Source organism: Phalacrocorax aristotelis, chromosome 24 (assembly GCF_949628215.1).
Source record: "Phalacrocorax aristotelis chromosome 24, bGulAri2.1, whole genome shotgun sequence".
Lineage (NCBI taxonomy): Eukaryota > Metazoa > Chordata > Aves > Suliformes > Phalacrocoracidae > Phalacrocorax > Phalacrocorax aristotelis.
Window position 1 is genome coordinate 2421965 of NC_134299.1, and position 27770 is coordinate 2449734.

General features: G+C 44.0%; 1 protein-coding gene across 1 annotated transcript in view; it reads right to left on the reverse strand.

Annotated features, from left to right (window-relative positions):
- Window positions 1-3165: 3165 nt before the first annotated feature.
- The window catches only part of KCNU1 (potassium calcium-activated channel subfamily U member 1), a 53002-nt gene continuing 28397 nt past the window's right edge, over window positions 3166-27770 (reverse strand). Inside the window, exons 20-27 of the mRNA XM_075117486.1 lie at window positions 20844-20943; window positions 18194-18418; window positions 17553-17730; window positions 11941-12018; window positions 7982-8112; window positions 4406-4603; window positions 3956-4062; window positions 3166-3287 (exon numbers count right to left, since the gene is read on the reverse strand). Coding sequence (XP_074973587.1) covers window positions 3188-3287; window positions 3956-4062; window positions 4406-4603; window positions 7982-8112; window positions 11941-12018; window positions 17553-17730; window positions 18194-18418; window positions 20844-20943 — 1117 coding nt within the window. The 3' untranslated portion in view covers window positions 3166-3187. The remainder of the gene's footprint in view (window positions 3288-3955; window positions 4063-4405; window positions 4604-7981; window positions 8113-11940; window positions 12019-17552; window positions 17731-18193; window positions 18419-20843; window positions 20944-27770) is intronic.

Here is a 27770-nt window from a genome sequence, read left to right on the forward strand (position 1 = left end):
AAGGTCAGGGACCACCTTCTGATTGTATCTGACACAAAAAGTTTAATAACTCAATCGGAGACTCCGGTAACACTGCTAAGAAGTAAAAACTACTAATATTAATTGCCACCCACATGCTACGGTGGCCTTTACAGCTTAGAACGGGTGCAGATCAGCAAACTACGGGGCAGAGATCCTGTAGCAGCTTTGTGTACTGTGCCGTGGCTTTCGCTGCAGGAGCTGGATTTGCTTATACGATAGGTATACAAACATGACCCAAGCAATGCACAAGAAGATAGTGTTGCTGAAGATTCAAAGATAGTAGCTTCAGGACGCACATTTGCATGCACCCACACACAAATTCTCTCCTACACCTTTGCTTTTCACGCTTTGTGACAACAGAGATTATTCCTTGCTGGAAGAATGTGGCATTGTTGACATAAAAAAAAAAAGGCAAAACAGGCCTTTGCTCTGCTTGAACAGCACAGGCGTTCTTGATCAGCTGTCTGAGGTGCCTCATCTGTACAAAGCATTTAAACCTGTCTAACATCAAAAAGTAAGGTAAGACAAGTCACTTTGATGCTCCAGAGCACATGCCTAACATGATTACTGCAGAATCTTCCTGGTGATAATAGAATTATGCAAAGGAGGCCTTGACCTATTAATGCCTTTACCTTTTTTAGGATTTCTCTCCCTCTTCCTTCTTTCTTGAGAAGCAGAACTGCTTGCTCAGATACCACAACTGAACAAAAAGGTGGAATAAGCAAAGTGAAAAAGGTCCCTTCTCCACTCTGTCGTCTCTCCCCACTCCACCTTACCCCAGTAAATTACATGCTCTAGCAGTTGCGGGTTAAGCAACTGGAAATACGCTGTACTGGAAAAGCTGTATGGCTGGAGATGGGCATATTCCCCCGTCACAGAGATACTGCAAACGCAGGGTGGGAAGGCATGGCATGAGTCATCCCTGGCAGTCCTGCACCTAAGGCACCTTGGAGAGAAGGAACATGAAAATGCACTTGCTGCAAACCTCTTTTTCTGATAGAAAAAAACCAAGATACTCACACCAGGGGCTGCAACAGTTTTACACCAAGTATCATAGCTCTGGAGTAACACAGTAGAGTACCCAGTGTTTGGTGCCTAAAAGCTGAAACTAATATGTCCTGGATCTCAACCCGGAGGGAGCACTTTCAACATTTGCCTCCATTTTCTAGGAAAAGCAGATGATTTCAGATAGAAGAATTTGCTGGCAAGATAGTCTGAGTTTCTCAGCCACCCAGGGAAGTTACGAGTAAACAGGTTTTGGTGTTTCTTGCAGTTTTCTTAATAAAAGTTCCTTAACATTGCACAAGACCTGCTTAGTATCAGGACAGAGAGGTCCAAGCATGTGTAGTTATTTAAAAGCAATAGAAAAATAAGGAAGAAAAAGGCATGTTACTTCCTCTGTGCCCTGCTTAGACTGAATTACAGCTGAAATAAAGAAAGGCTCAGATGACGACAATATGGAAAGCTTGCAGAATCTTAGTATGAGGTACCCTTTGTAGTCAAAGGCCTGCAAAGCCTGCCCAGGCTCTTCCTTCCACCTTTTAACTGTCTTGTCTGTTTAAAATAATGCATGCTAGGGAATGGACTGAGACACTGTTTTCAAGCCTTGTTCTCACAGAGGGTAAACAGAATCCAGTGCACAAGTTCTTATCTAAGTTTGTATATACAGTGGGTAATTTTAAGCCAAAAAAACTTCTACCAAGAGATCAGCTGACTGCCTTGGCTCAGAGTTCAGGCCTGCAAAGGCCTGGCAAAGGGGAAGCATGCTTCCTATGTATTTTGCTTGCTCTAAGCACGGTTCACTGATTCCTACTTGCAATCTGCCCTAAATTGAGAATGTACGATTAGTTTGTTCCAGGAAAGATGAGTCCAACACATTAAGGCTTGGACCTGAATCCAAACTCCAAACTTCCCCAAGTGCAGACATGTTTCCATCTGGAGTTTTAGTCCAAGCTTTTCTCTTGCTTCTTATTCCTGTTGTTTGAGTGGAGTTCCTAAATGTCCTATCCTAAATCAGTACCTATTCATGCTAGGCCAAACAAATCACAAGAGACAGCCCTTTCCCCAAAGCTCTCATTATCTAAATTAACAAGTATGTTATTACAGTCCCTGTGTGCAGCACGCAGCATTAGGATACAGTTAAATAACTCACCCAAGGTTACACAGCCAGCTTGTGCAGAGCTGTGTACCAAAGCCAGTTGCTTGACTCAAGGCAGTGCTTTATCTTATTCCTCAAGAGGAAAAGTGCAAGCCCAGATCTGACCACTCCCCTAGGTAGGAAAGCTTCTGGAGTATCTATCTGAAACAAAGATTTACTTTCCCCCTTCTGCTGTCTAAAACAGAAAAAGGACCAAGACCTTCTTCTTGAGCTTCAGGGATCTGTTAATTGGCTCCCTAGTAAAATTAGAGACTCAGCTGCCTGATAATGATTGTAAATGACAGAGACTATCAGGTTTACCTTGTGATGTCCCTGGGGAGCTTGCAGTTAGTTTAGTCTAAACTCTGCGTCAGCTGTTTGGGTTCCTTTCTTCTCGGCATGTGGTATCTGGACTCAAGCTGCAGTCTTTCAAACCTAATTAGTGTTAGGGGAGAGAGAGAGAGAAGGGGAGAGAGAGAGAGGAAAAAAAACCCAAACACCACCACTCTCCTTCCCTCAACCAGCTTTATAACATACAGGCAGGACCTGATTTATGGTACAAGTTCATGGGGATTTTTTGCTTGGTTTTTTGTTTCATGTGTCTCAAGCCAGCATCTTCAGATCTGGCTGCAGGAAAACTGAATTTTAGTGTGCTGGAGTCTTTGAACTTTGAGAAGTTCAGCAGAGAATCTCTAAACTCCATGGAGTCATGTTTGTATATAGCTGGGTCTGTTCTGTGCAGTGCTCAGCAGAAACTCAAGTTTTTGCCCTTTTCCTCACAGAGAGAGCATTTTACTCTCCAATATGTTTGTTAAAGCTTAGCAATACTGTTTTCAGCAATAACCTCATCTTAACGTTTAGCCAAATTCAGACTAGCACCCCTCAGAAATAAGAAAACAGACAATGTTTTTTTGTCAGGATCTTAATAACTTGGACAGTTTTTATTTGCAGGGCATTGCACTCCTAAGTCTGGCATGGAATTGTCAGTACTACCTGTTTTCTTGCTTGGGAACTGACTTCCATCCCACATCACAGGTCATCAGTTGTTGCAATGTTGAATGGAACGACACAGAACAGCAGATCTGTAGACAGCATCTTCAAATCACTGGCAGGCCGAGGAATCACAAACCTGAAAAAGCAGTTGCACATGACATTCAGGCTGTTTTGTGAGGCCTTTGAACTGAGTGTCTAGGACAGCAAGAAAGCTGTAGGGGGTTTTTTCAGTGACTGACTGCATGTGCAGAATTCTTTGGAATGATGAGACAATATACAGAGGGTTTAATTTTACTTAGGAATGGGATACATATATTTTAAATGAAGCTAATTAGTCTCTGGAACAGCTGCTGAAAGATGTGATGAATTTTTTGATTGCTCAAAATCTTTAAATCAAGACTAAATGTCTTTCTAGGAGATCTGAAACTCAAGGAATCACTGAAATTTTGAAATTGAAAGAATCAGTGAGTAAAACAAGTTAGATGAGAAGGTTCTCTCTGCCTGTAAACTCTCTAAAATCCCTGCCCTCAGCAGCATTACTAACTTCATGCTCCAGCAGCTCCCTAATGCAGATGGCTCACTCATAAAGATAAATCACATCTTCAGAGAATCTCATACAAGCACCAGTAAGCACCGTGTTCAGACCACACACCAGTTTGCCTCAGACGGCCTTAGCTACCTACAGGAATGTCAAAATCCAAGACAAAAATAAGGAATTCAGGTTGCCTATAACAGATGCCTAAATTCAAAGTCACGACTACTATCTTTTGAATTACGATACAACTTGAGGTAAAGTACACTTGCCTATTCTTGTATGGATTGGGCTCTTCCATCAGGCGGTAGAGCCCAAAGCAGAGTATCCCGAACAAGTCCAAAGCTCTGCAGTAAATGTCTCCAAAGGAGTCCTCCTGCTATAAAAGAAGCAAACCACTCTTATCTCAAAGGAACCAAAGTGGACAGTTCAGCCCAATACTAAATCGTTTATTCAGCCAACTATCATCCCTATTCACTACTTCACTACTTTTAGTATCATAATATTTGGCAAGAAGGAAACGAAAATGACTGGTCCCCCATAAGGTTAGCATCTAGCATAAAATCAGGCTATCTGATGTCTTTGCCTCTTCAAAAGATGGCTCAAGCTACATCGCAAGATTCAACTGAATGAAACTAAACTTCAGGTAATGACAATGTAAAAGTAGTAGCAGCAGGGATGAAAGCGTAGCCCATGAAGCACCACTCAGTGATGTAACTCACCCCAACACCTGTTAACAGCCTCTTGGAGAGTGGCAGGAGTGCTAGTTTGCATCTGACTTGGGAGGCATCGGGAATTGCGTTGTCAGGACTTCTGCCCAGACCACTGCCCTCTTCCAGCAGCCGTTCCCCCAGTGCTGGGCTTGTCCCACTTGTCACCAAAGTCTGCAGCAGAGCCAAGATGCGATGGTTGTAGTACGTCTGGAAAGGAAGAGACGATGAAAAGCCAAAGACAAAAGAGTATGCCTTGGAAAGGAAAGCCAAGTTTTCCAATGAAAACCTAGAGAAAGTGACCGGACAGACACTTTGGAGTTTTTTGTATACTTAAAGTAGTCCTTAATTATGTTTTAAGTTTTTTGACTGGATTTCTGATTTATGGATCACCACCTGCTTATCCCATTTCAGCGTCAAAGAGCACTGAAATGATCCCAGCTCTGCTCTTATAATAGAATGCCCTAAGCTGTGTCTGAATGAGCGATTTTCAAAGGCCCCAGTGACACAAAAGGAGTGGGTGTGAGGGCACATGTGTGCGCACACACGTGTGTGGGTAAGAAAACTGGGCAGCAGCTCCGGTGTCACCTGAGTAGAAGCACACTGTGCAAGGTGAGACCGAGGAGTGCAGCTGCCCTGCCCAGCCCTATCGGGTCCAGGTGCAGCAGGAAACTCTATCCTTGTAGTTGCCATATTGTTTTGAAAACCTCTCTCTGTGCCCTTATCTGTCAGTATTTTTTTGAAAAAAAAGTAAAAAAAAAAAGTTACTGTGGTTGAAATTCAGGTCTGAGGCAAAAAAAGAGGCCTAGAGTGCCTCTGTCTCCCTCTCTTCTTTTTAAATCTCAAAGTGTTTCCTCTGCTTGCAGTGCATCAAATAACTTGTTTTCCACCCTTCCTCGGAAAGCTCTTTTCCTACATTGAGCCACTTTGTGGAATCTGTCACCTGCATTTGCCTGAGTAAAGAAACTAAACAAGCTGCAGAGAAGGAACAGTGTTACTAAATCCACGCTGAGCTCAAATCCGCTTAAGAACATCTGACCATATTGTCGGGCAAATGGGTATAATGCTGTTAGAGTAATTCTCAGTCTTTTAAAGTAAGGAGCTATAGTCCAGGGTTATCCAGGAGTGATACAGCTTCGGGGGAATCTGCACTTTACATATTTAACAGAAGCGTGCTGAGCTCTTTAACATATCATTGCTGTACTTTCTGACATCAAAAGGATTGCATTTCCATACTTGGATGAATTAATAGGATTTGCATGTCACCCTCATTCTGTACTTTCTTTGCTGAGTTACACTGCAGGAATTTGAAAGGCGGGGAAACTACAGAGGTGTGTGTGTGCGTGTACACTCAGGAAATAACACGCTGCACTTAGAATGGGTCTTGAAGCTGACTTCAGAGGAGCAACATTTCTGTAACGTGCCCATGAGATGTTACCTTCTTCGCCAGTTGTTGGTTACAGCTGCAGACAAGCAGATTTCCTGGGAACGCCTCTGCACACGAGGGCGAGGCTAGAAACCTTCTCCTATCCCCAAGCAGTTGCCTAGGCCCACTGAGTCCGTGTTGCTACTAAGCTTTTAAAACTGGTCCTGTATAGTTTAGGAACCCACAGCTGGATCAGGAAGGGAATTCAGGGCTCATTAGAGTACCTGAGCCATAATGATCATGCTCAGTAAATCATTTTCTGCCTACTGAGGCCCCAAGAGTCACGTTGAAGCAAATGCCAGTTCTGTTTCAGGCTTCCAAGGGGTCACATTTCGCTTTACAGACCACATTCTGCCCTTCAGAGTCTTCTGCCAGTCTCCTTTCAAGCTAAAAGAAAACAGCACTCCCGTTCTGAGCATCTTGAGAAATTTGAACAGATATTCACAGTGATAGCAAAAGGAGGTGATACTGGACTGCTGAAGGCTTCCTTCTCCTCCTCCTCCAGTTCACACATCTTTTCCCTGATACTGCAATTGCTAAGCAATATCTCTTTCTCTCCGTCTTCGCTGTATTTACAGAATTACTGAACCCAACCGAAGGTGCCCCTCTTCTTTAAAAGCAGAGTTGAGTGCTGATCATTCCTGGACAGACTTGGAATCTTATGCCTGAGTGAAATTTTATCCTTTAAGACAGGTCATGCTACGTCTTGAGTTACTTTTACACTTGACACTAGCAGTCATTAATTACCACCGGGCTGATTGACATATCAGTGAGTAGCAGCAATATAATACTTTCCCTAACACTGAAGCCTTCTCAGAAAAGCATAACTGGACTTGACACACTTATTTTGGACTGCTTATCCCTTGGAGAGATTTGTTTTGTATTTATTCAGTTTCTGTAAAACTGCCACCCAAGCACTATCCCCTTGGACATGAGCTGAGAGCAAGGCATGCGGAACTTGACTGCAGCGTGGAGAATTGGGGTGAAGAGGAAGAAAGGGGCTTTCAGAAAGAAAGAGAAGGTTGTTTTGGAAATGCCAGCTTATGAGCTGAACTGCTGTTTCGCTGCCAAAATCCTGGCCGAACTCCACCAAAGCGTGCCCCACACGAGTGTCACCACTGACAGTATCACTCAGTTTGGGCAGCAATGATTTTGTCACCAGGGTGGGATCACCACGTTCCCTCCATTCTTGCAGTTCTGGTGCAATGCATCCAATCATTGTGATGCAAATGTCCTTTTTAAAAGGACACACTACCAGGAACTTACAGAGAATCCAAATATGCGCTTTTAAAATCTGATGTGGCCTTGTGGGTCAGCAGCGGCCCCACGTGCGAAATTTGTTTTATACTTTTCAGAAGACAGCCATTGGGAGAGTCCCATTGAGTTCAATAGATTTGTCCATCCAAACTTCTGGCGAATTTCTGCCTGGGTGCTAGATAGACAGATGGGAAAAGTAAAATGTTCCGTTCATCCCCATGCCTGCTACAGTAAAGTGGTGGTAGTGCAAGCTCCCTGTTCCCTAGCTCACCAATGCACCTCCAGCCAGGCTTGTAAAACTCCTTTCTATGTGAACAGGTAAGAATTCAATCTTCTCAGCCCTCGGCATCAATGCTGGAGCTCCCACCAAGGGGCAAGCTGGTGTCAAATGCAATTTTGGCTTCAGTGACTGCAGTTTCCTTAGAGGGACTGACTAACATCACGCTGTCAAGGAATAAATAATTCAGGCTGGCTTTAAATACCTTTGGTAGCCTGTCAATATTTTGGAGCTGGGAACAGGAGGAACTTATGAAAACATTCTAAAAGTTTCTCCAAAGAATTCTATGTGTGTATCAACAACAGGCACAGTTGCTGCCGATAGCACATATTGAGAGCCATGTCTTTTGGAGCTGATAGCTGCCTTTTAGCGTATGGAACCCCCTACCCCAAGGAATCAGAGGCCCACTGATTAGCAAACTGCTTAAAATGGAATAGACGTGTGTATTCTTCAGGGCACTGTTTAACTAGTCACACCACCAATCTCTGCACCATTTCTTGTGCCTTCCTCTGACACACACGGCCTTGACCATTGTTAAGGCTAGATTAAGTGGGTTTGCCCTGGCTGGTAATCACTTTGCTACACACCGATGCCCCTAAGTATGACAGGACATGATACATCTACTCACCATAGACAAAAGGGAATTCAAGAAGCTATCTGAGATGATAGTTCCTGTGGGGGCACCAGTGGTGAAAAGCTCTGGAATCTCAGAATTGCCGCGGGGAGCCCGATTAATGAACTGGGCATTTGGTGAAGACTCTATTGGAAAAGCAAGGAAGAGAGAAGAAACATCTTAGCAAGAGAGAGAGAAACCATCTAGAACCAGAAACAAAAGTTAGTAAGTCCAGCACTAGCCACAGCATGCAGCAGCAGTAAAGAAAACATTCAGTAGTGCTCACTGACTGCAATGGCAGACAAGACACAGAATCCTAAAACTATGTTTTAAGATATCAAATCATAATTAATTTACCATCTCTGAAAAAGAAGGGAATAATCTAATTTCTTCCCCTCATTTTCCTGACTTAACAGAAACACAATTAGTATTTCTTTTGGCTTAAACTGGGGTTACAGAGTCCCTTTCACAGCTGTCCCACTGTTACAGGCATCTTCGCTAGTTTCTCACCCTTATTCTCACTGGCTGAGATAGTCTTGCGGAATTCCCCTCACTCCAAAAGCAATTCCTCCTTAACTTTCTTTTCTATTTTCAGGGAACTGTCGAAGCACACCCAGGCAGAAGGCCCCTGCTGTGCTACTGAAGATGCCAGGTATGTCCTGGCACTCTAGCACTACCAGGAAGAATGCTGATGAATGACAGCGGCACAGCAGGGGACTGAGAGGAATTGAGATCAAGAACCCATATCTTCCCATTAAAAAATAGAGAGCGAGCACAACTAACTCTATGTGAGTTATGACTGATTTCTATTATATCCCCTTGGGTCAGGAAGCATTTGAGTGCATCATTTTTAAAGATGACTAAAACTAGCCAGAATCACAATACTATTAATGTCTCCTGTTGTCTTGCAGTGTTGGTGTCATCCCTCAGCCATGTATTCTCAATACAGATATTCCACCCACCCTGGATTTTAGAGTTGGCCCTGCATCTGGCATTAATCAGTATGACTCCACTCACTAGCTTATACAATCTGGCTATGAAAAGCATGGTCTTGCAGCCACAATAAGGGATCCATTTTATTCCTCCACACCATTCTCCTTCTCCTTTACATATTTGCTGGATTCTTTTTTCTTTGCAGATCACTTTGCTATTCCTCTCCCAGATCTCTGTCCCCTTACAGCAAGGGTTTCTAGAATCTGCCGTCTCCAAGGAATAACCGTTTATAACAGCCCCTTGAGGCCCCTGAGCAACTCACAAATTCAGAAGATGCTCAACACATTGAACTGTGCTCAGCTTGGGGGATCTGGGCCCACGGAAACCCCATGCAAAGCTTGCCATTTAACGGGCCTTGCATCAGCCTGATGCGAAGTGGCCAGTTTAGCATTTCTTGTTTTTCTGCGTTTCTCACCATTGGGCAAGGAGAAGCAGCAGCATGTCAGAGCAACACACAGCTCTCCTGCTCCTCAAGGCAAAATTCATATCCAGCCTCCTTTAGATGATTGCAGGCCCTCAGTTAAGTGTGCCAACTCCGTCCCTGGCTACGCGCCCTTGGCTCAGTACGTGCTAGAGGGCCGCATGCTTTTGGGACCACGGCACACCTCTGGGACTCAGGGGGCTCTGGCGCGCCATCCTGGTCACACAGAAACGGTGGCAGAGGCAAGTCAAGCTTGGCAGTTCCGGCTCTGCTGAGATACCACATTGCTTCCTCTGCCTGTCAAGATTAATTGCAAAACTCCTAGTGACTTCCGTGGTGACAGGATTTCAGCCCTAGCTTCTCTTATGGCAGGTTTTGGGCAGCAACAGTGCTAGCAATATGTATCATGTTGCTGGCTTTGGTGTGTCAGACACACCAAATGATACAGATGACCCTTGGTCAACCCTCAGTGTGCTGCGAAATAAGAAGTTGCCCGGGAAGAGCAAAGCCCTTACGACTGAAGGCACATGAGTATTGCCCCTCTCAGCTTGTTTCTAGAGATAGGCACAAAAGTGAGCATTTGCCTAGATCAAGGTCTACCAGAGGGACTTACAGGAAGCTTATTCAATCACAAGAAAGCTCCAGCTGTTTTTGTTTAGCTGTTTTGTGCTTCCAGGTTTTAAATTCTTGGGGTTATTTTGCTTCGTAGCCCATCCCTGTAACTCTGAACATATTTCTATGCTGTTCAAGACTACAGCAGGGGCAGGCATCCATGTGCTAAGGGACCGGGCTCGATTCATTATTTTGTCAAAGATCTGACATGACTAAAATCCAAGTCATGTCAACAGATTGCAGATGTTTTCCCCTCTACTGACACACCACATCCTGGAGGGAAATCACAGGGGTGCAATGCCTGTCTGAAGACGTTAGCTTGACTGCACAATATCTTCTCAGAGGAGCTGGGCCTCAGTAGCCAGCTCAAAACATTTCTGAGACTTTTGGGCACATGAGAAATAAAAGCCTAAACCACAGCACAAGATAGACAAATATCACTCCAAGAAATTCAAGAGTTCTGAAATCACTCAGGAGGAGGCATCATTATCTTATAGTTATTTTGTGCTTTTTTTATTTTGCAGTAGCTCCTCAGTGTTTCAGTCTAAGGAGCATTCAGGACTGAATATCCCACCGAGGTGCTTGGCTGCTTCTGGGACACAGCTCACCAGGTGCAAGCTTTGGCTAAGCAGCACACCAAGGCTTCATGTAAATAAAATATTGCTGGTGCCTGCTACAGGCCAGGGCTGCGCACTAGCCCTGCTCCAGCTGCAGACCTTGTGAGGACTGGAAAGCAAGGACCCCACATGCGCTCAGTCACACAGCGTTTACAAGCATTGCATCAAAAAGAAAGAAACAAAGAAAAACAAGCCTGAGTGAGTCAGGGCCAGTCATGATGCCTAGCAACATGCTACTCTAATTCGATGGGTACGTTCTTGTGTCAGCACTTTAAACGGAGCTAACCATCCATGTCCCTGGGGACTGGCAGCCCAGCCACACCACTCTGGTGTGACACTGCCTGCTATGTTACTAGTAATCAGTTAATCCGTGCACATGTTCCTAATTAACAGATCCAGTTTGTAACCATCAGGAGATGAGGACAAAGATAGCCAAGAGTAGCATGAAAGAACTCCATGGGTTACTTCAGTTATGAATGCAGGCTAGGGAGGCTGAGCCTTCCAGCATAAGGACAAAGGTGTTTGGGCTCTGGAGGAAAAAGCCTGCCCTCTCTGCCCACCTTGGCGTGTGCATGGACCCACCCAAGTCCCGCACCCCAGGCAGTCGCTGCACGACGCCGGGCACTGCAGGCTGTTTGGAACAGGCTCTGCTCTTCCACAGCCACTTGTACAAGGAAGCCTGCTGCTACCCCCATAATCCAGAAGAGGAGGAGGGAGCCATCAACAGTGTTTCAGAAAGGGGGGTTGGAACAGAGAGAATTAGGCCTTGATTTACCCCATTTTGTTATGGAATAAAAACTGGGCATAGAGTCTTTCTCAGTGCTTTTTAAAATCATCAGAGAGGAAAGCTTGGCCAAAGCACAAGTTATATTTCATCAAGGCAGTATTGCCTTCGGTGGTGCCCCTGAAAGTGGTGGTCCTCCACTGAAAATAAGGATAAACCAGGCAAATACGCTCCTGATCTATCTACCTTAGTGAAGTATGTTAGGATAGGTGGGATGAATGCAGGCCATGTGACTACAACTCAGATCTCCTGAGATCCACTCCAGTAGAAAAAAACCCAAGGACATTATCTTTCTCCTAAATGGATGCTTCGGAGTTTTGCTACACACCGAGACCTTTGTAACACTTTGTTATATTTATTCTCCTGATAAACCATCCTGACTCCTTCAAAGCCAGTGAATTAACATCTAAGTCAAACCTTTTAATGTTCCTTGGACATGTAGTGCTTGTCGCTTTCTGCCTGTGAATTCTAAAAAGGGCCTGGGGTAAATAAATAATGCAGCGTGCATATTGCTTCTGTGAAATTTTTTTCCTAAAGAATAACTTACTCAGCTCAGTAGTGATGGGGATCCTTTTATAACACGGCTGTGATTGATTCCCCAATGCTCTCGCTCTGAAAACAGCATCTGTAGAAACAGTCAATAACAACATGAGGAGAGAAGGAAGTTAGCATAAGCAGAAAGGGAAAAAAAAAAAAGAAAGAAAAAAAGACAGAAACCAAGGCACAATGGTTCAGACTGACAAATGCAGGAAATATCTTACCTATGCCTAAAAATGTCATTGTCATGCAAAAATCCCAAAGCATTTCCTATATTTAGAAACTTTCTTGCCTTGGTTTGCTTTTCCAAGGCTTGCTTTATTCAGAGCTTCAAAGGATTAAAAAAAGAAAAGCTCTCCTGGGAGCTGCTTATTGACATCATAACTAAAATATAATTACCCTCGGTGGAGCAGCAGTGCCGGTTACAGTTTTGTTTGGCGCAAAACCCCCACTAAGCCAATTTGCACTCAGAGGGCTTTTGAGCAAGAGGCTTGTGTTTTTCCCTTCTCCTTCAAGAGGGCTGTACATAAATAGATGGCACATGTGCTGTAGGAATGAAGGCAAAAGCATATACGATTTTTTTTTTTAAACCTGGCAACCAAAAAGACTTAAAAGAGAAATCCAGAAGTTCCTAGAAGGTTGTGTCTTTACTTCCTCCCAGTTCTCACCAGCTGGCTGATTTAGTAGAATCAGTCCCAGTCTGAAGCCTGCTTTCTGTGTTCTGATCACATCCAGTCTTGTCTCCCTTGTCGTTATGTCTAAATTTTCCCTTTGCTACCTAGCACAGCATCTGGGTAACCGAGTATTAATAATGCTACTTATTGCACACGATAGTCTCAAAGTGAAAATAATGGAACCTGAAGTCCACTAAAGATTTTTCTAGAAACAGAACTTATTCCAGTTCAGAGACTGTATAATGGATCCTCTCTGCTCGGAGGAGCATGGGAACATTGGAGAGCAGAGACCCTAATGGGGTCCTAGATGGACCGTTGTTCTAATCAACCATCTCTGAGGTCAGGCAATGGGCTGCCAAAAACCTCATTGGAGGTGTCAGGCATCACAGTCCCTCAAAACAGCAGGAAAAGTCCTTCCCAAGCATAGCACGGCACCTCTGAATGCATGCTAGTGGCAGCAACTGAATGCCTGAAATGAATCATTGCCTTCATTGTACCCTTCCATGTACTGCACCGGTTGATTTGAATGTATGTCTGATCATTGCCTGGATACCTTTTCCTTATGTCAATATTTTTGCAATGAAACAGTACACAGCACTCTACCTGAAATTTTACAAACTGGCAGGGTGCTATTACAAAAGATTACTTAATTGTAGATTACTACTGTACATTTGAATTTCAGTATCTTATTAAGTTGTCAGATTTAATTACCGTTATATGTTTAGATTATGCCACAGATTATTTAGTTCGGTACCTAGGTTTGCCAACCTGTTCGCTTTGTGACATGACAGGGTGATAATTACAGCATTACTGGAGAACCTAAATTTTTCCACGGGAAAGACTAGAAGCCCTTGGCATCAGCACTGACCCTAGCAAATGCTCATTCTTGCAAGCGTAAGTAATGTTTACCTCAGTGTGGGTCTGGTTCTCCAAGACCTGTCTAATTCACTACCCCACGAGAGAGGTAATGCACAGAGCAGGCCTGGGGTTGCTGGGTGTGAAATGCTCACAGCGAAATCTAAAACCACAGGAAATGCAACTGATCTGGGCTTTGTCACAACCTCCAAACTGAGCCTCTGCCTGCTGCAATGCTTACCAAAGCACCTGGACTGCTAAGGGGACTCAGAGCCTTCCATCCAAATAACTGTCTATCTCCGCTACGGTTAGGATGCAAAATGGTATAGCTTTGTCTACAGCACCAAAGCTAGGGATGAGCAAGGACTTGGATGGGTAGGGCAGCTGGGTGCCCAGGCAAGTCATCGGCTCTCCCATCAGCAATGGCAACTACTGAAGGAGAAACATCAGCCTCTGTCTTTTCTGTTTAAATCAGATAATAGTTGCATAATCATCTTGCTTTAGAAAGGTCTCCCAGCTCTTCTTCTAGCTTTTCCTACCTGCTTGCTGTCCTGGCTACTAACATTAATTGAGGCTAGGTTTCTTAGATCCAGGGTTTGGATGTAACTTCACCTTTCTGCTTCACAGAATCAGGTCACAACCCAGAGGAATGCTGTACTTTTTGGGCCTCCCCTGTGTGCATTAGTTTTTGCTGCCCATTTGCATTTCTGCACAACTTCTCCTAGACATTTCATCTACAGATGGAAAGGATTTTCCTAAACCTGCTGATTTTGCAACTCTGCAGCCAAAAGCACCCACTGGTACATGCACTACACTGGTGGGAAACGCAGATTTCACCGGTAGGCTGTAATGAACTGCTGCAGAGATGAACCAACACCCAGTCCTGATCAGCATGGGCACGGCCTGGCTACGTTACTAGTATTTGCTGTTCTTATTGTTTCCCAGCTAACTTAACAGCCACTGAGTCTGGAAAATTTCTTGATACTCTCTGTGCTGTTGTTTCTTTTCTAGCTGTATTTGTCTTTAGTGCTCTCACGTAACTAAAATAAGGCCAGTGGCCCTACTCTCAACTCCTGCCCACACAGAAAAAAATTAAATTCTGATAAAAGCCATCCTTTCCCAGCTTGTATGTCTCCTTCCCCTGAAACCTTCCTCATTTCCTGACCCCCATGCGCTAATTCTCCTGGAGGCCATCCAGTCCATTGGGACCAGCTAAGATGAGCTGATTTTATCAGCGAAAATTTTCTCTTCTCAGAGATGAATTCCTATAAAATAGCAATGGTATGAGGGAGAACAGAGACTGAAACAGTGGGAGTGGGGACATGTACCTTCTGTTCCACTCTGGGCACGTTGACCCAAAACTTGGTGGCAACAACCTATGAGTAATTTACTGTCCCGTAGGAGCACACACCTGTTATGCATCTGGAGACCTTCAGAGACAAAGACCTTAAAGAATGTAAGATACAGCCTTAATCTTGCAGCAGAATCTGAAGGAGCTTCTGGCATGATAATCCTAACCTAAGATTTTGGTCCTATAATTATAAATATCTATGGCAGCAAAGAAGAAAATGGGCTGGCTTTCTTAGCAACTCATCTAATGAAGCTATAAGGAGAGAGAGCTTATTTTTATACTAGCAGATTTAATGTCTGACTTGAGGAAGGAGCGAAACTTGTGTTTTAGCCTTATTTTGCAAATACATCTTTATTCACTGATGATGATATCCTGTAACTGAACTCTGCTTTTCCGTCTGCAGAAAACACTGTAGATCTGAGCAACAGCCTTACCTGAGTAGCCAAATATTTATTAGACTGGAATTGTGGTCAGCTTATGGAGCGACAAGTCACTAACATCTGAGCTAGGCAACAGGTGCCTTATGAATATGCAAAGTGAAATACCTAAAATGGATAAACCAGGGTGGGTTTAGAAACACCGTATTTTGTCAGCTAGAGTAAGACAATGCTGTCAGAAAATGACGACAGAACCTATCCTCTCTAGTTTGAATCAATCTTTCAGAAATAACTGATCACAGTAATGGGTAATAAAAAAAAAAGAATTTGCATTTGTGTGTTTCTACATTGTGACCTTGAATTTATCTGGCCTTAAACAAGCCTGGAAAATAAATATTGTTAACGGGGCTGAGGTACAGCATGCCTCTAGGAGCTGCCCGGGGCGCACAGCAAAGGAGTAAAAGAATTAGAAGCAGCTTTGACACCATGACCTTTATTTGATCCCGCCCCCTCTCCAAGCCAGAAAAGAAACCCAGAAGCACCGATTTCCATTCCCCTGTTCTAACACCTAGACCATAACTCACCCTGGCTCCTGACAGAGGACCAACCAACCTCTATTTCTGCTCATACCTGACAGGTGTTGTGTATTTGGTCTGGTTCTGATGTGCTGAGACGCAGCGTTAGCTGTAACACACAAACAACCTCGTGCCTGCACGTCTCTGCTCTAACTGTTCTGACTGCTAGCCTCTTTCTGCACAAGCAGAAATCCTTTTGGTACTGTTATCAGGGACCCCATAACTACAGAACATTAGTTTTTTTCCAGTATGACTGCATAAACTTTTCTCCTAGCTCTCACAATAGCGAGGATGCTGAACAATTTAAATCTGCAAGATCCATTTCTCTGATGCAACTCATCACGTGCCCATCTCCCCAAGGGAAATGAGGGAAAAACACGTGCCTGTGGATTAAAAAAAAAAAAAGAAAAAAAAAAAAGAGACTTGTGTATGCAGGTGGTGATGGTTCTGACAATGATACGCCTGGTAAGTTGCCTAACCAGCCATGCCTCAGCTTACCCAACTGATCACACCTATGTCAGCGTTGGGTCCCTGAGCTCTTCTGCTGGAAGGAGGCAAAGCCAGCCAAAAGCTACCACCTCAGAGGGAAATAAGTGAGTATGAACTCTGCGAGGCAGCTGGGCAAGGTATTGAACAGATGCTCGCATCTCTGTTTTCCATATGCATACTGTAGTTGAGAGTTCTGCACTCCATGTACTACAACTTTGAGTGATAAAACAGAAAACATTAGAGGGGAGTAGGACAGTGATTGGTAAGATGAAACATCCTTCTTGCTCTGAGCCTCTCTCTTTTCCATACATAGGTATAGAGAGGCAGTAGGTAGAGTATCTGTATCTGTCACCGTGGATGGAGATACATAAATTTTTATGTAAGTACATACTATTTACTTCCTCTCTAGATACAATCAGTAGAGTTCCATGCATGTTTATATTTATGTAGCAATAAATACATTAGATAAAAGTAATCTATTCCTGTCACAATTACCTCTTACTCAAATATACCTTATAAATAATTTGTCTTCAGTTCTGATTGTATACACTGTATATTGATATTTTTTTGCCTAGTTATTATTAAAAAAACCCTGTCTCTGCCTCACTCTAATCTTTTCTTTGGCACAGCCATTGTTTTAAAAGCCTAGAATGATAATAAAGTATAGGGAAAACACTTAGGAGAGCCATCCATTTCTCAGCCCGTCTTCAGTTAATTAATACTCCACATTCTCAAGAGGAGGACAAATCTTAGCTCCTCCACCAAATTAAGGGAGGAAGAGATGCAATAAATATTCTACTGGGCTGAAGTCATTTTTGCTTCCATTGCAGTTCTGAGCTACAAGCTCGGTTTGGCTGGGAACAGAGCACCCACCCTACGACGCCTCAGGGAAAAGATGGTGTTTTTCTCCTTCTGAAGGACGAGAGTGGCCTCCACTCACACGTGCTTTTGCAAATAATACAGCAGTTACCAACACTGGTTACCACTTACCCTCCAGCCACGGTCTCTCTACTGGAAGCCTTGAAGCTTCACTCAAAATTTGCAGGAGGAACTGGCACATTTCCAGGAGCAGTGCTGTATGATCATGCCTTCCTTCACATACCCGTAGCTACAGAAACTGGACTAGGCTATACAGCCGGCTGCACTGAAATGGACTTCTGGCCCTTTTAACTTACATATTTATATTTGGGAGAGACAGGCTGTGGCTCAGACTAGTGACAAGTCACCCTTTCATTCCTCCCTCCTTTAGCTTCTCTTTTTGTCACATCAGCATGCTCACAGGCAAAAGGAAGCATGCTCACCTCGCGGGGCTAGGCTGGACTTACCCTGCATGGATCGGATGTTCAGAGTGGCCAGGATGCTTTCTGTGTCCACCAGGGAGGGATTGTTGGAAGCAGTGGTGTCGGAAGACAGAATGGCGCATGCAGCACAACCCTGGACATTAACTGCCCTCAGATCTGCACAGGAGAGAGCACTGCCCTGGTAAAACCAAAGAAACAGTCGTAAGGAAAAGTCAGAGAAAGTGGAACATTAAGGCTCTTTAAGGGCGAAAGGTGAACATCAAGTGTGTTTCAAACTCAACTGGCATAAATGTGTATTGGAAACATCTCCAAAGTTTGGGCAACTTTGGAAATGGGAAGTGTCCAATAAATTGCAAGTCTAGACCTCTGAATTTTCTTCTCTGAATCAGGATTAGCTTCTCAGTGCTTCTGCAGGAAACCAGAGAGTACCAAGGCTCCCCCAGAAGAACTGAAATATTTAAGAAGGGAAAGTTTTTAAACTAGGTCTTGGATTCAAGCTCAAGTCCAGAGCCTGAGATTATTTTGGTCCTTTTCAATCCGAATTGTGCTATCATCAAGAAGTTTTAAAATGCATTTAGAAATGTGCATAAAAGCTAGAGAAAGGAAGGAAGAGGGAAAGAGAATATGCAAAAAATTCTTACTGAGAATAACCACAGCTTTGGGAAGTTCTGAATCAATTTCCATTCTCTTTGCAGATATTCCAAAGACCCGAGAAAAACAATGTCTTTCAACTCATGGTAAATGAAGTTACTAGCTCTTAAGGGCATCACGAAGTCCTGCAGCCCGATCAGTGGTGAGGTTGCATTGCCAAAGACGCAGACCAAAATGTGATCCTGCAGGTTCAGTGCTGCTCGGTCCTCGCAACTCTAAATTTAAAACAGAATTCTACTAAACCAGCTACTAGGTTTATTTTCTCTTCAGTTAGAAAGACTTAAACCATTTCTTAGCTGTGTAACATCTATGGGTAGAATGAGACTATATATAAAAAGAAGTATCTCCCCTTAAGTATTTGGATTCCAAGTGTATCCTACAGCAGTGAAAAATCCATATATGTTGGTGTAAAACATCAAAAATGTAGAACAAGGCAACAATACTAGTTTATTGCCAGGAGCTTAATAAGGCCTTTGCCCTGGTGTTTTTTCCTGGCTAATTGATCATGTTTCTCAAATGAGCTAATTAGTCTGGGCAAAGGTACCGGGGAGTGGGCTTTGCTTAGTGTGGTGCCTCACGGCTGGCAGGTACCACGGCCAAGTCGGCCGACCAGCCCTGCCAGAGCCACTGCATTAATGTCCACATTAACCAGCCAGGAGCTGTGGGATCAGTATATCCCTGCGACGTTCACTCCTTAGCAGTTTTTTTCCAAAGAGAAACAAGGGACTTTGTCAGGGAGAAGTTTCCTGATGAGAGATTAGAATCATAACCAAATTAAATGATTGTCTCTAACTAATTAGATTAGTTTAAATTGAATAATGAAACCTTTAGCTGTATTTAATGTAACATGCCTCGAGTCCAACGATTAGTCTGCTGAATGAAGCTAAACAATTAAAAACACAATCTATTTTATAGCTTATTTTATAGGAACAATTGGAAAAACTATTACTGCTGAAATCTGCAGAGGAAACGCGCAATTACAAGACCAACAGGAGCAGTCGGTACAGCAAATGAGCAGCAGGGAGAGGCAAGCCATTCTGAAGACACTACGGAGGGACCCCCAACCTGGGGCCAAGGAGCAACCACGTCTGGCACTTATTAGTTTATTACTGATGTCAAGGGAAAAAAAATACATTAATTCTCAAACATCTATGCTGCATTAGACTGACAGTTAAAATTTCCAAAAACCATTGAAGTTATTTGGTAATGTATACCTTATGTAAAAGTCAGAGGACCATATTTTGATATGTGTTTAGGCACCGCTGTGTTTGCATGGACATGAAGGAGGAACTTCTGTAAAGCATATCCATCTAGGTGTCCGTGGTTTCCAAACAGAATGAAATGCTGAAGTGTTATGACAAATCCCATGGGAGTATACTTGCACCTTTAAGCACTTAAACAACTCTAAAAATATAGCTTTTAAAAACCCAAAGCGCGGTCTGGGACTTTGTCAAGCACCCAACTCACTCCTAAAAATGCATCTTAGACCCCCAGGCCTTGAGGGCTTGCCTGTCCCAGAAATGTGACTGCAAAAGAAGACACCACATGAACACGAAGAGCAATAGCCATTATGCACTAGTTTCCTTTGTGGGGATTCTTAATCCTCATAAAGAGCCCCTTGAGCAGTCCACCTTAGCCGCACAAAACCACTCGGTACAAAACAGAAGTGGCACATGGGGAGTTAGGACACACCAGCAGTTGTAAGCTTTTTCCTCATGTAAACCCGCCTGTAAGATCTTTTCAAAACATTACCCTTCAATTCACAGAGCTGAGCTTCCAGTCCTATTGGGATATTTGCCCATTTGTAATGACTAATCCTATTTGGAGGTTGCTGGGCAATAGGGCCCTTTTATTTGCTTGGAAGGAAGCTGCAGCATTTCAAGCAGCATGAATTCCAGCCTGCTACAAGTCTCCCAGCTGGCAGAACAGCTTGAACATTCTGTATTTTTGATGAAATCTTTGATCACCTCATTGCAAGATTTGGTTGCCTACTCTCAGCTCTCTGGCAGCTCTGAGCACAACCTGCCATTTCTAGATGGGATTTGTTCTTTTACGGATTGGACACATTAAATAAATAAACCAAACTGTCTTAAAGATATCCAGATCAATAATGTCACAGACACGGGTCTGGAAACACAACATGTAAAATTTTAAAATAAAATAGATGTCAATCAGACCTTCCTTTGTCCATCTGCTGAGATAGGGTGCCTGCCCTGTTTCAGATGAACACAGAGGCATTCCTGAGCCCTTGGAGATCTTGCTCTGTTCCCAGGTTACCACCTAAACTACAAGAGAATATGGCTGTGGAACGAGCCATCAGCACCCACCACTGGAAGACAGTCTCTGTGCGACCCTGGTCAAGATACGTTATCCACAGGTCACTCCTGAAAAAGGGGGCAATGGTAACCCCTCAGCCTCCCCGCTCTGCAGCGGGGTCTGTTTCCTACCTTTGCATACGAAATCAAAGTTAGGAATTGGCTAAGATAATATTGCTCAATAAACAGCAGTAAAGAGTAAAGAGCAGTAAAGAGAGAGTGCTGTGCCCTCTACCCAGAGCAATGCATTGAAGTTCCAGCCTATTCCTAGGAGAACAAGGAGGAAAACACGTGAGGATCCCAAAAGCAAACGCCCCACACCTACCAGAAGAGCCTTGTGCAGTGGAACAGCATCACACCAGTGGAACATTCCTGTTGAATCTAGGATGGCTCTGCTGTTCTCCTCTCCTTGACCATCAAAATCCCTAAAACAGAGAGAGAAACTTCTCAACTACAGAACCACCTCTCAGCACTGGCAGCTGCAGTTTACCCAAGCTGAGATCACATCTCCAGCTGCTGCTGAGATGCCCTCTATCTACATCTTAGCTTTCACGTCTCATAGTAGCAAGGAAGAATTAGGCTGTATGAGTCACATATTAACCATGACAGTATGGGGGGAAAAGGGTTGTGTCGTGGAGGAATTCTTTTGTCAATGTCAGCCGAGTGAGACAAACATCAGGAAAAATATACTGCAAAGTGTTTCCTTGAATTATAGTATCAGTTGTGATGTTTATATCTGTTTGGACTTGGTCCCTAGGATTATTTTAAATAATGAGTTCTTCATTGAGGACATTCACTGAAGCAGTATTTATATAAACATGGTCTTGAGTAAGAGCAAAAAGAAGTCAGCAGGAATTTTCCCCTTGAAGACAAGGACTTCAAATTATGCCCATATTTCAGGATATTCTTAGAGGCAAATTTCAGACACATAGTTGTGTTTGTGAGCACTGTGTTAGTTCAGAAGCAGCAACAAGACCACATGAAACAAAAGCCATTCAATCAGGCCCTGCTCTGAACATCAAACTATTTCAAAGGACTGCTGCAAGACACAATTGTTGGGGAAGTCATGTCGAATGACAAACGGTTGTTCACGTCTCTTCAAGGCCCAGGCATGGACAGAAAAAGACCTGGAATGTGTGGGCTAAACCACTTGCTCAGCACCATCTCTCCGCTTTACTGTAGGTAGAGTCAGCCTCGACAGTTGGCATGAGAGCAAAGTTTATTTAATCACTCTGTAACTGAAATCACAATGATAACTGAAACTGGCCACCCAGGACTACAGCACATACTGAGCAGCAGCTTTAGCAGAGCTGTATGACCAGACAAGTGCTTGGTCCTGACATTCTTTTTCTTGTCCAGTTTGTCCTTATCTTGTCTCTGCAGTATCGGGTGAGGCAGGATTAACAGAAAGGAGAGGGGGGCATTTTGCTAGGGGAAGGTGTCATTCATTATGAGCCCTGCCAGGTGGATCTAGCTGTGCCCTGTACAGACCCGCTCAACGCTGGTATTGGGTTTAGCATTTCTTTGCTCAGCATTAAGGAACCTCAGCATTTGCCCCATTTTTGCTAACAGGGCTGGAGGGGTTGCAGCTTGTGCCAAACTCCATGATGCCATAGCTATACAATTAACCCAAAGCCAAGATACCTACTTAAAATCACAGTCATTTCAGTAACTGCAGCATAGCTATAGAGTCTTTCCCATGCCAGAGAAGAATTCAAAGACCAGGCTGGAGCTTCTTTGCAGCTTCTGCTAGCTCCCTGGATCTTAAACTAAGGCACTAGTAACAAAGCCCCAGGACTGATCATCTTAGAATAGGTTACCCTGTTCTTATAAATTAATATATTTCCAAGTTTTATAAATGTTCACCTATCCTAAAGCCAGCACAAGATATAAAAGCCACAAAGGGTCTACTAACGGCATGGACGTAAACCGTAATGACTGACTTCTGCCTAGTTGCTCTCCAGTCTCCTCTGCAACGTGCTGACAACATGCTGGGTCTGACTGTAACCCCAAATCTGGAAGCTGGTCCCTTCCATCTCTGCAAGCCTCCTGTCTCTGTTCTCTCCATGCTACCACAGGATAAGAGAGAAAGGGGTTGCCTACAGCAGATCCAACTCAGGCACCATATAACCTTTAATATGGACAAGTAGCAGATAATGTGAAGCAAGGTGCAAGCTATGCCTGGTGGAGGGAAGCAGAGAAAAATCTTTCCTTCCAGCAAGAGAGGCATCGAAGAGGTGGAAAAGGTCTGTATGCACAGCTGCTGCGCTACTGCTGCTCAAGAGGAGGCAAAAGCAGCAGGCACTGGCAGCTGGAAGTAGCCTAGGGGAAAAGAAAGGAAGGGCAAACAGAAAGCAGTGTGTTCCAGGTGCCAAATGCCTCACGACAGCTCTGCTCCTCTTACAGACTGGCGGTACCAGGCTGCGAGCCTTCCAATCTTTTTCCAGGCCCTTTAGCTGAAGTCCGTTGATCTCCAGAAGTTGACAAAGCATAGACAAAGCCACCACACCACCTATCCCTGTTGCTCTCTTCTGCCACGTGCACCGTTCTTGCTCTAGGCAGCATTTGCAGCAAGACGTTTCACAGGCAAACGGCATGTGGCATGAAGCATTATTTCAATCAGCTTTGAATTACCCACCCTTCAGCAAAATCAAAGGTAATTTTGCATCTCTGACAAGGGGCAGGGAGAGGCTTCAAAGCGGCTCTCCCAAATTTAGCAAGCCAGTACAAAACTGGAGGGAAAGGGGAGCGTGCACCCCTTTAAATCTAGGCAGTGTCTCTACGCAGCCCTGTGCTAACTGCAAGCAATTGCATCTATTAGCCACACGTCTCCTCTTCAGGTAGCAAATCCTTAGGCCAGTCATTAAACGGTATTTTGGCAACTTACAGACTATCTTCTCACAAACTCCCCTACTTGACTCAGATTTACCAATCAATCAATGTATATAACTCTATCATAATAAAGCCATCATCCATATACACAGCCTGTCAAAAATGACAACTCCTCATTCTAATATTATGGGAAATATATACGCCTTGGAGGAAACACCTGTTGGAGCCCTAAAGTGGGAGATCGTGGGAAAAGACAGCAGGAAACCCACTTCATCATAACAGCATCAACCTTGCCAAAGCCAAGCACATTCTGATTTAACAAGCCATTCTTTAGTTAAGGGTTCCTTCTGCCATATACTCTGCAAATTACATGATTCTTACGGAAATCTGATTTTCCTGAGAGACTCGTAAATCATCCTGCACTGGACTCTGAGCAGCTTGAGGACGAGGGCACTGGAACTGACATGCTGTAGTACCCGACAGAGACAGAAATAGTCTCGGATTGGGCTACAGTCACTCACTACAGCCATGAGCAGGTTATCTGGGTCACAGATTGACTGTGCTGTGGCTGCGCAGTTATCTGTGTTGGCTCTGCATGAGTCTGGAAAGAAAACAGTTGCGTTCATGTGATGCTGTGCGCTGCCGTGTCTGTATTACCTTTCGTTCTCTATCACATTCTCATTTAAGGTCCTCACCACTTACATCACGCTGAGCAGAATATCAAAAAAGCACAAACCACATTACCAAAGAGCATACAAGTGGAGCTGACTTAGAAAAACACTGGGTGCTTTGGACAGTGGGCATTTCTGAAAACGCGGTTGTGGCCGCCGAGCATTTCAAGATACTGTTCCACAGCGTCAGGTGCGTTCGCCACTGGTGGAACCAGTCTGTGCCCAGCCCACACGCAAACTGAGTCTGCTACAACAACAGCCCACCATTAAACTCAGAGAAAAATTTGGTTTTATACTGCAAGTAACCCCAGTTCAATACCTTACACATCATCTGAAATGGCAGTTCGGTCCAGCGCACCAGAATGGAACAGAGAGTGCTACAACATGGTAAAACATTTCTCTTTTGCCCGTTTCGACAGCTATGACCTAACATAAACCAGTCACACACTTTTCTGTGAATCAAAGTAGATAACGTAGCTCTCAGCTACACTAAAAAGATGGTCAGACACATCCAAGATGTTTCAAACTTCATTTGAGGACTAACATAAGTGATTAACAGTTGTCTATAGCATTAGAAGGCAGGGAGTGGAAGTCCTTTTATCAAATTGCTAGCTGCCAACAACTTCCCGCTGACAAGCTATCTTTAAATTCTTCATAATGCCTTTGCAAAGCCCTAAAGCTGTGTTGAATCCCTCACTTGCAGTCTTCCGACATCAGCTCTTCCACTCCTTGTCGTGGGAAAATGTGGCTACGATGAGTCTTAATGTCATGCATACGCATCAAGGTCTGCGCTTGTTTGGTTTGCCTTCTGTGCTCGAAGTACAGGATAGCAGCAAGTCTGCAGGAATCCGAACTTATTTGTGTCCTAAACTTTGTCCAGAGAGAGACAAAGGGGTAGAAGCCTACTCACAAAGCACCTCAGGACAAGCAAGGCCTGGAAGAGTGGCATCATTGGTCCTCAGAAACCTACCCATGTGAGAAATCTGTGCACAAAAGTCTCCAGAAAGAAAACACCCACAGGTACCCGAGCAATGCAGGCAGGTTGCTCCAGCAGCTGGAGCTGGAAAACCCTGGCCCACCAGCACAAAGGCCCTGACATCCTTCCCCTTCCTCTGTACCACAACCTTGGGGATGATTTAACACTTGGCATGTGGGCCGCTCGGTTCACATCCCATTTGGGAATCCTCTTATTGTTTTTTGAATCGCTCCCAGACCCGCACATATGCTAACCTTTTCCTTTAGGGAGGAGTGGAGTTTCACACACAATGAAAATTGTCTGCAAAGGCTGCTACAAAGCCCCTTTTCTCACTCCCAGGCCCACATTGTGAGAATATGGTGCTTGTCTGGACTTGGCTTGTTCATCATCATGGATTATATCACTCCAACCACAATGCATCAAAGTGCTTTCCCTACCTCACAATGAACTACAACGCTTAATTAATTGACACAGAGGTATTACACCTCATTGCAAAGTATTATAATTTAGAGTATTCCATCCAATAATTAACAAATACATCAGGCAACAAGTAAAACCAATCTTAAAAATGAGCAGTTAAAATTTTTCTTAATTACATCCACTGAAGCAAACCTGCCCCTAAGCAATGCACACGTAATCCCAGTGAAGTCGGTGAGGTTGTACAGAATACACTAAAATAAAAATAGTCTGCAGTTATCATCTATATTGCAGCAATACTTACAGTCCCCCACTAAGTTTAGGGACTCCTCCTTTATTCAGAGCTGTAAACACAAACATTAAAGGTAAAAGAAGCTGAACTGAGAAAACAGCATAGAAAGATACACGTAGCATTCGGACTTACACAACACACCAACAGAAAGGCTGAAGCCTAGTCAAACAGGCACTGGCTGACACCACACTTTAAAATGGAGACGAGAGTCTCTGGTAACACCAGGACTCCAGTGATGATGCCTTAAGAAGAACTCCTGATACCTGTGTGGCAAAGCGTGGAGACTTGGCTGCACTGGAGAAATTCAGAATGCATAACGATAACTGGACTGAACCGTCTGAACATCGATCTAGCTGCATTGGGGCCTGCTTCGCTAAAGAAACCTCGGCGGGACATACAAGAGAAGACATCTTCTGCTTTTGTTATCTGCTCTCCATTTCTGCATTTAACCTCCATCCAAACCACCTCCCTCCGCTAACACTGCACTGTGTGAGGACATGTTTTTCAGCCGTAGACAGAAACCAGGTGTAGTAACTCCACCACTTTTGCAAATTAATATAGCACAGTTGTTGTGGGGAAGCTGGATACTACCTCTGCAGGAAGATCTCATGTGTCAGAGCTGAGAGCTATTGTTTCTGACAGAAAACAACAGCTCATTATTCATAACATCCCTTGTGAAACCTTTGCTGAAGTCTCCCTCTCCCCCTTCCGAGGTCACAGGAGGGCCAGACAAAATCCAGCTTCTTCTCCTTGACATGGACAAGAGTATGTGCATATTTTCGTTCTTCCACTGCTACTTGGGCTGGGCACAGGTTGTATTTTAAAACCTAAAGCCTGATCCTGCTACCCACACACAGAACAGAGGCTTGCTTTGATTCCAGAAAGGCTGTTCAGAGAGTAAGACAGCAGACAGCTTGAGTAAGGGTGGCAAAATTCAGCTCCTAATTATTAGATTAAAACCTTGAAACAGTTGTCATGTATGAAGGGACAAAGTAGAATTTGGCAAACAGGAAGGGAATAAACAATCTTCTCGTGATGATAAATAATCTCTGAAGACAACCTTGTCATTTTTTGAGAGCATCTCAACAGTTCCCTGCTTTTATTTTTTTGGTCACTGCTTATCAAAATTTTCATGGCTAGTTAGTGGGTTAATTTAATTACGAGCAGCATTTGTGAACAGCCTGATGGGGGATCTGCAGAGGGCAATAGAATCTGTTCTTGAATTATGAAATTGCACACACACACACATCTGGAAGCCGTCACGGGACAGATCGCTGTCTTGTAAATGCATGTTGAGTGTTACAGTATTTTACTAAGCACTCCCAATCTGTCAAGGTTTACAGGAGAGTAGAGGCTGGGAACATTTGGGATCATTTGTGGCTTGAAGCCATTAGCTACTTCCACCCACTTATTGTGACGTTATTAATAGCAAAATAATCTAAAGAACAGAACTTGGCTTACTCAAGATCTTAGATAATAGAAGCGATTTTCACTAAGGGCCAAAACCAGGGAGCCAGGACCCAGATGAACAATAGACTACGCTGGGTAGCACAGCCTTATTTTTGGCTGAAGGGGTGGTAACTCTGTGCAGGCTCTGTTCCTCAGAGGCTTTGCCTGCAGCCCTAGCCTAGCCCTGTTGTTTCAGGTCTGTGCAAGAGGTGGCACATGGTGACGCCACCAGAGAAATAACCAGAGGACAAAATGCTATGTAAGCAATGGGATGTTGACCATCCCTTACTAACTGCCCTCCTCAACAATGGATAACGGTAAGAAGGGCATTAAGGACCACACACAAGATAGAGAGATTTACACTTCATTAAACTACGCACAGCGCAACAAAAGCTACCTGCCAGAACAGAAATGTGCGAGCTGTACCTCTACGCTATCCCTACTAACACTCAAGTTAACTGGCAGGCGTTACGCTTGCACGACATCCAGGGAGTACTGTATCGGCAATACCAAGAATAAGTGACAGCATAAATTCTCCTGGACTCAAAGGCAGAGACTGGAACAGCCAATTAGCTACCAAGACTCAAACCATGTGGAAGTCCAATTCTAGCCTGG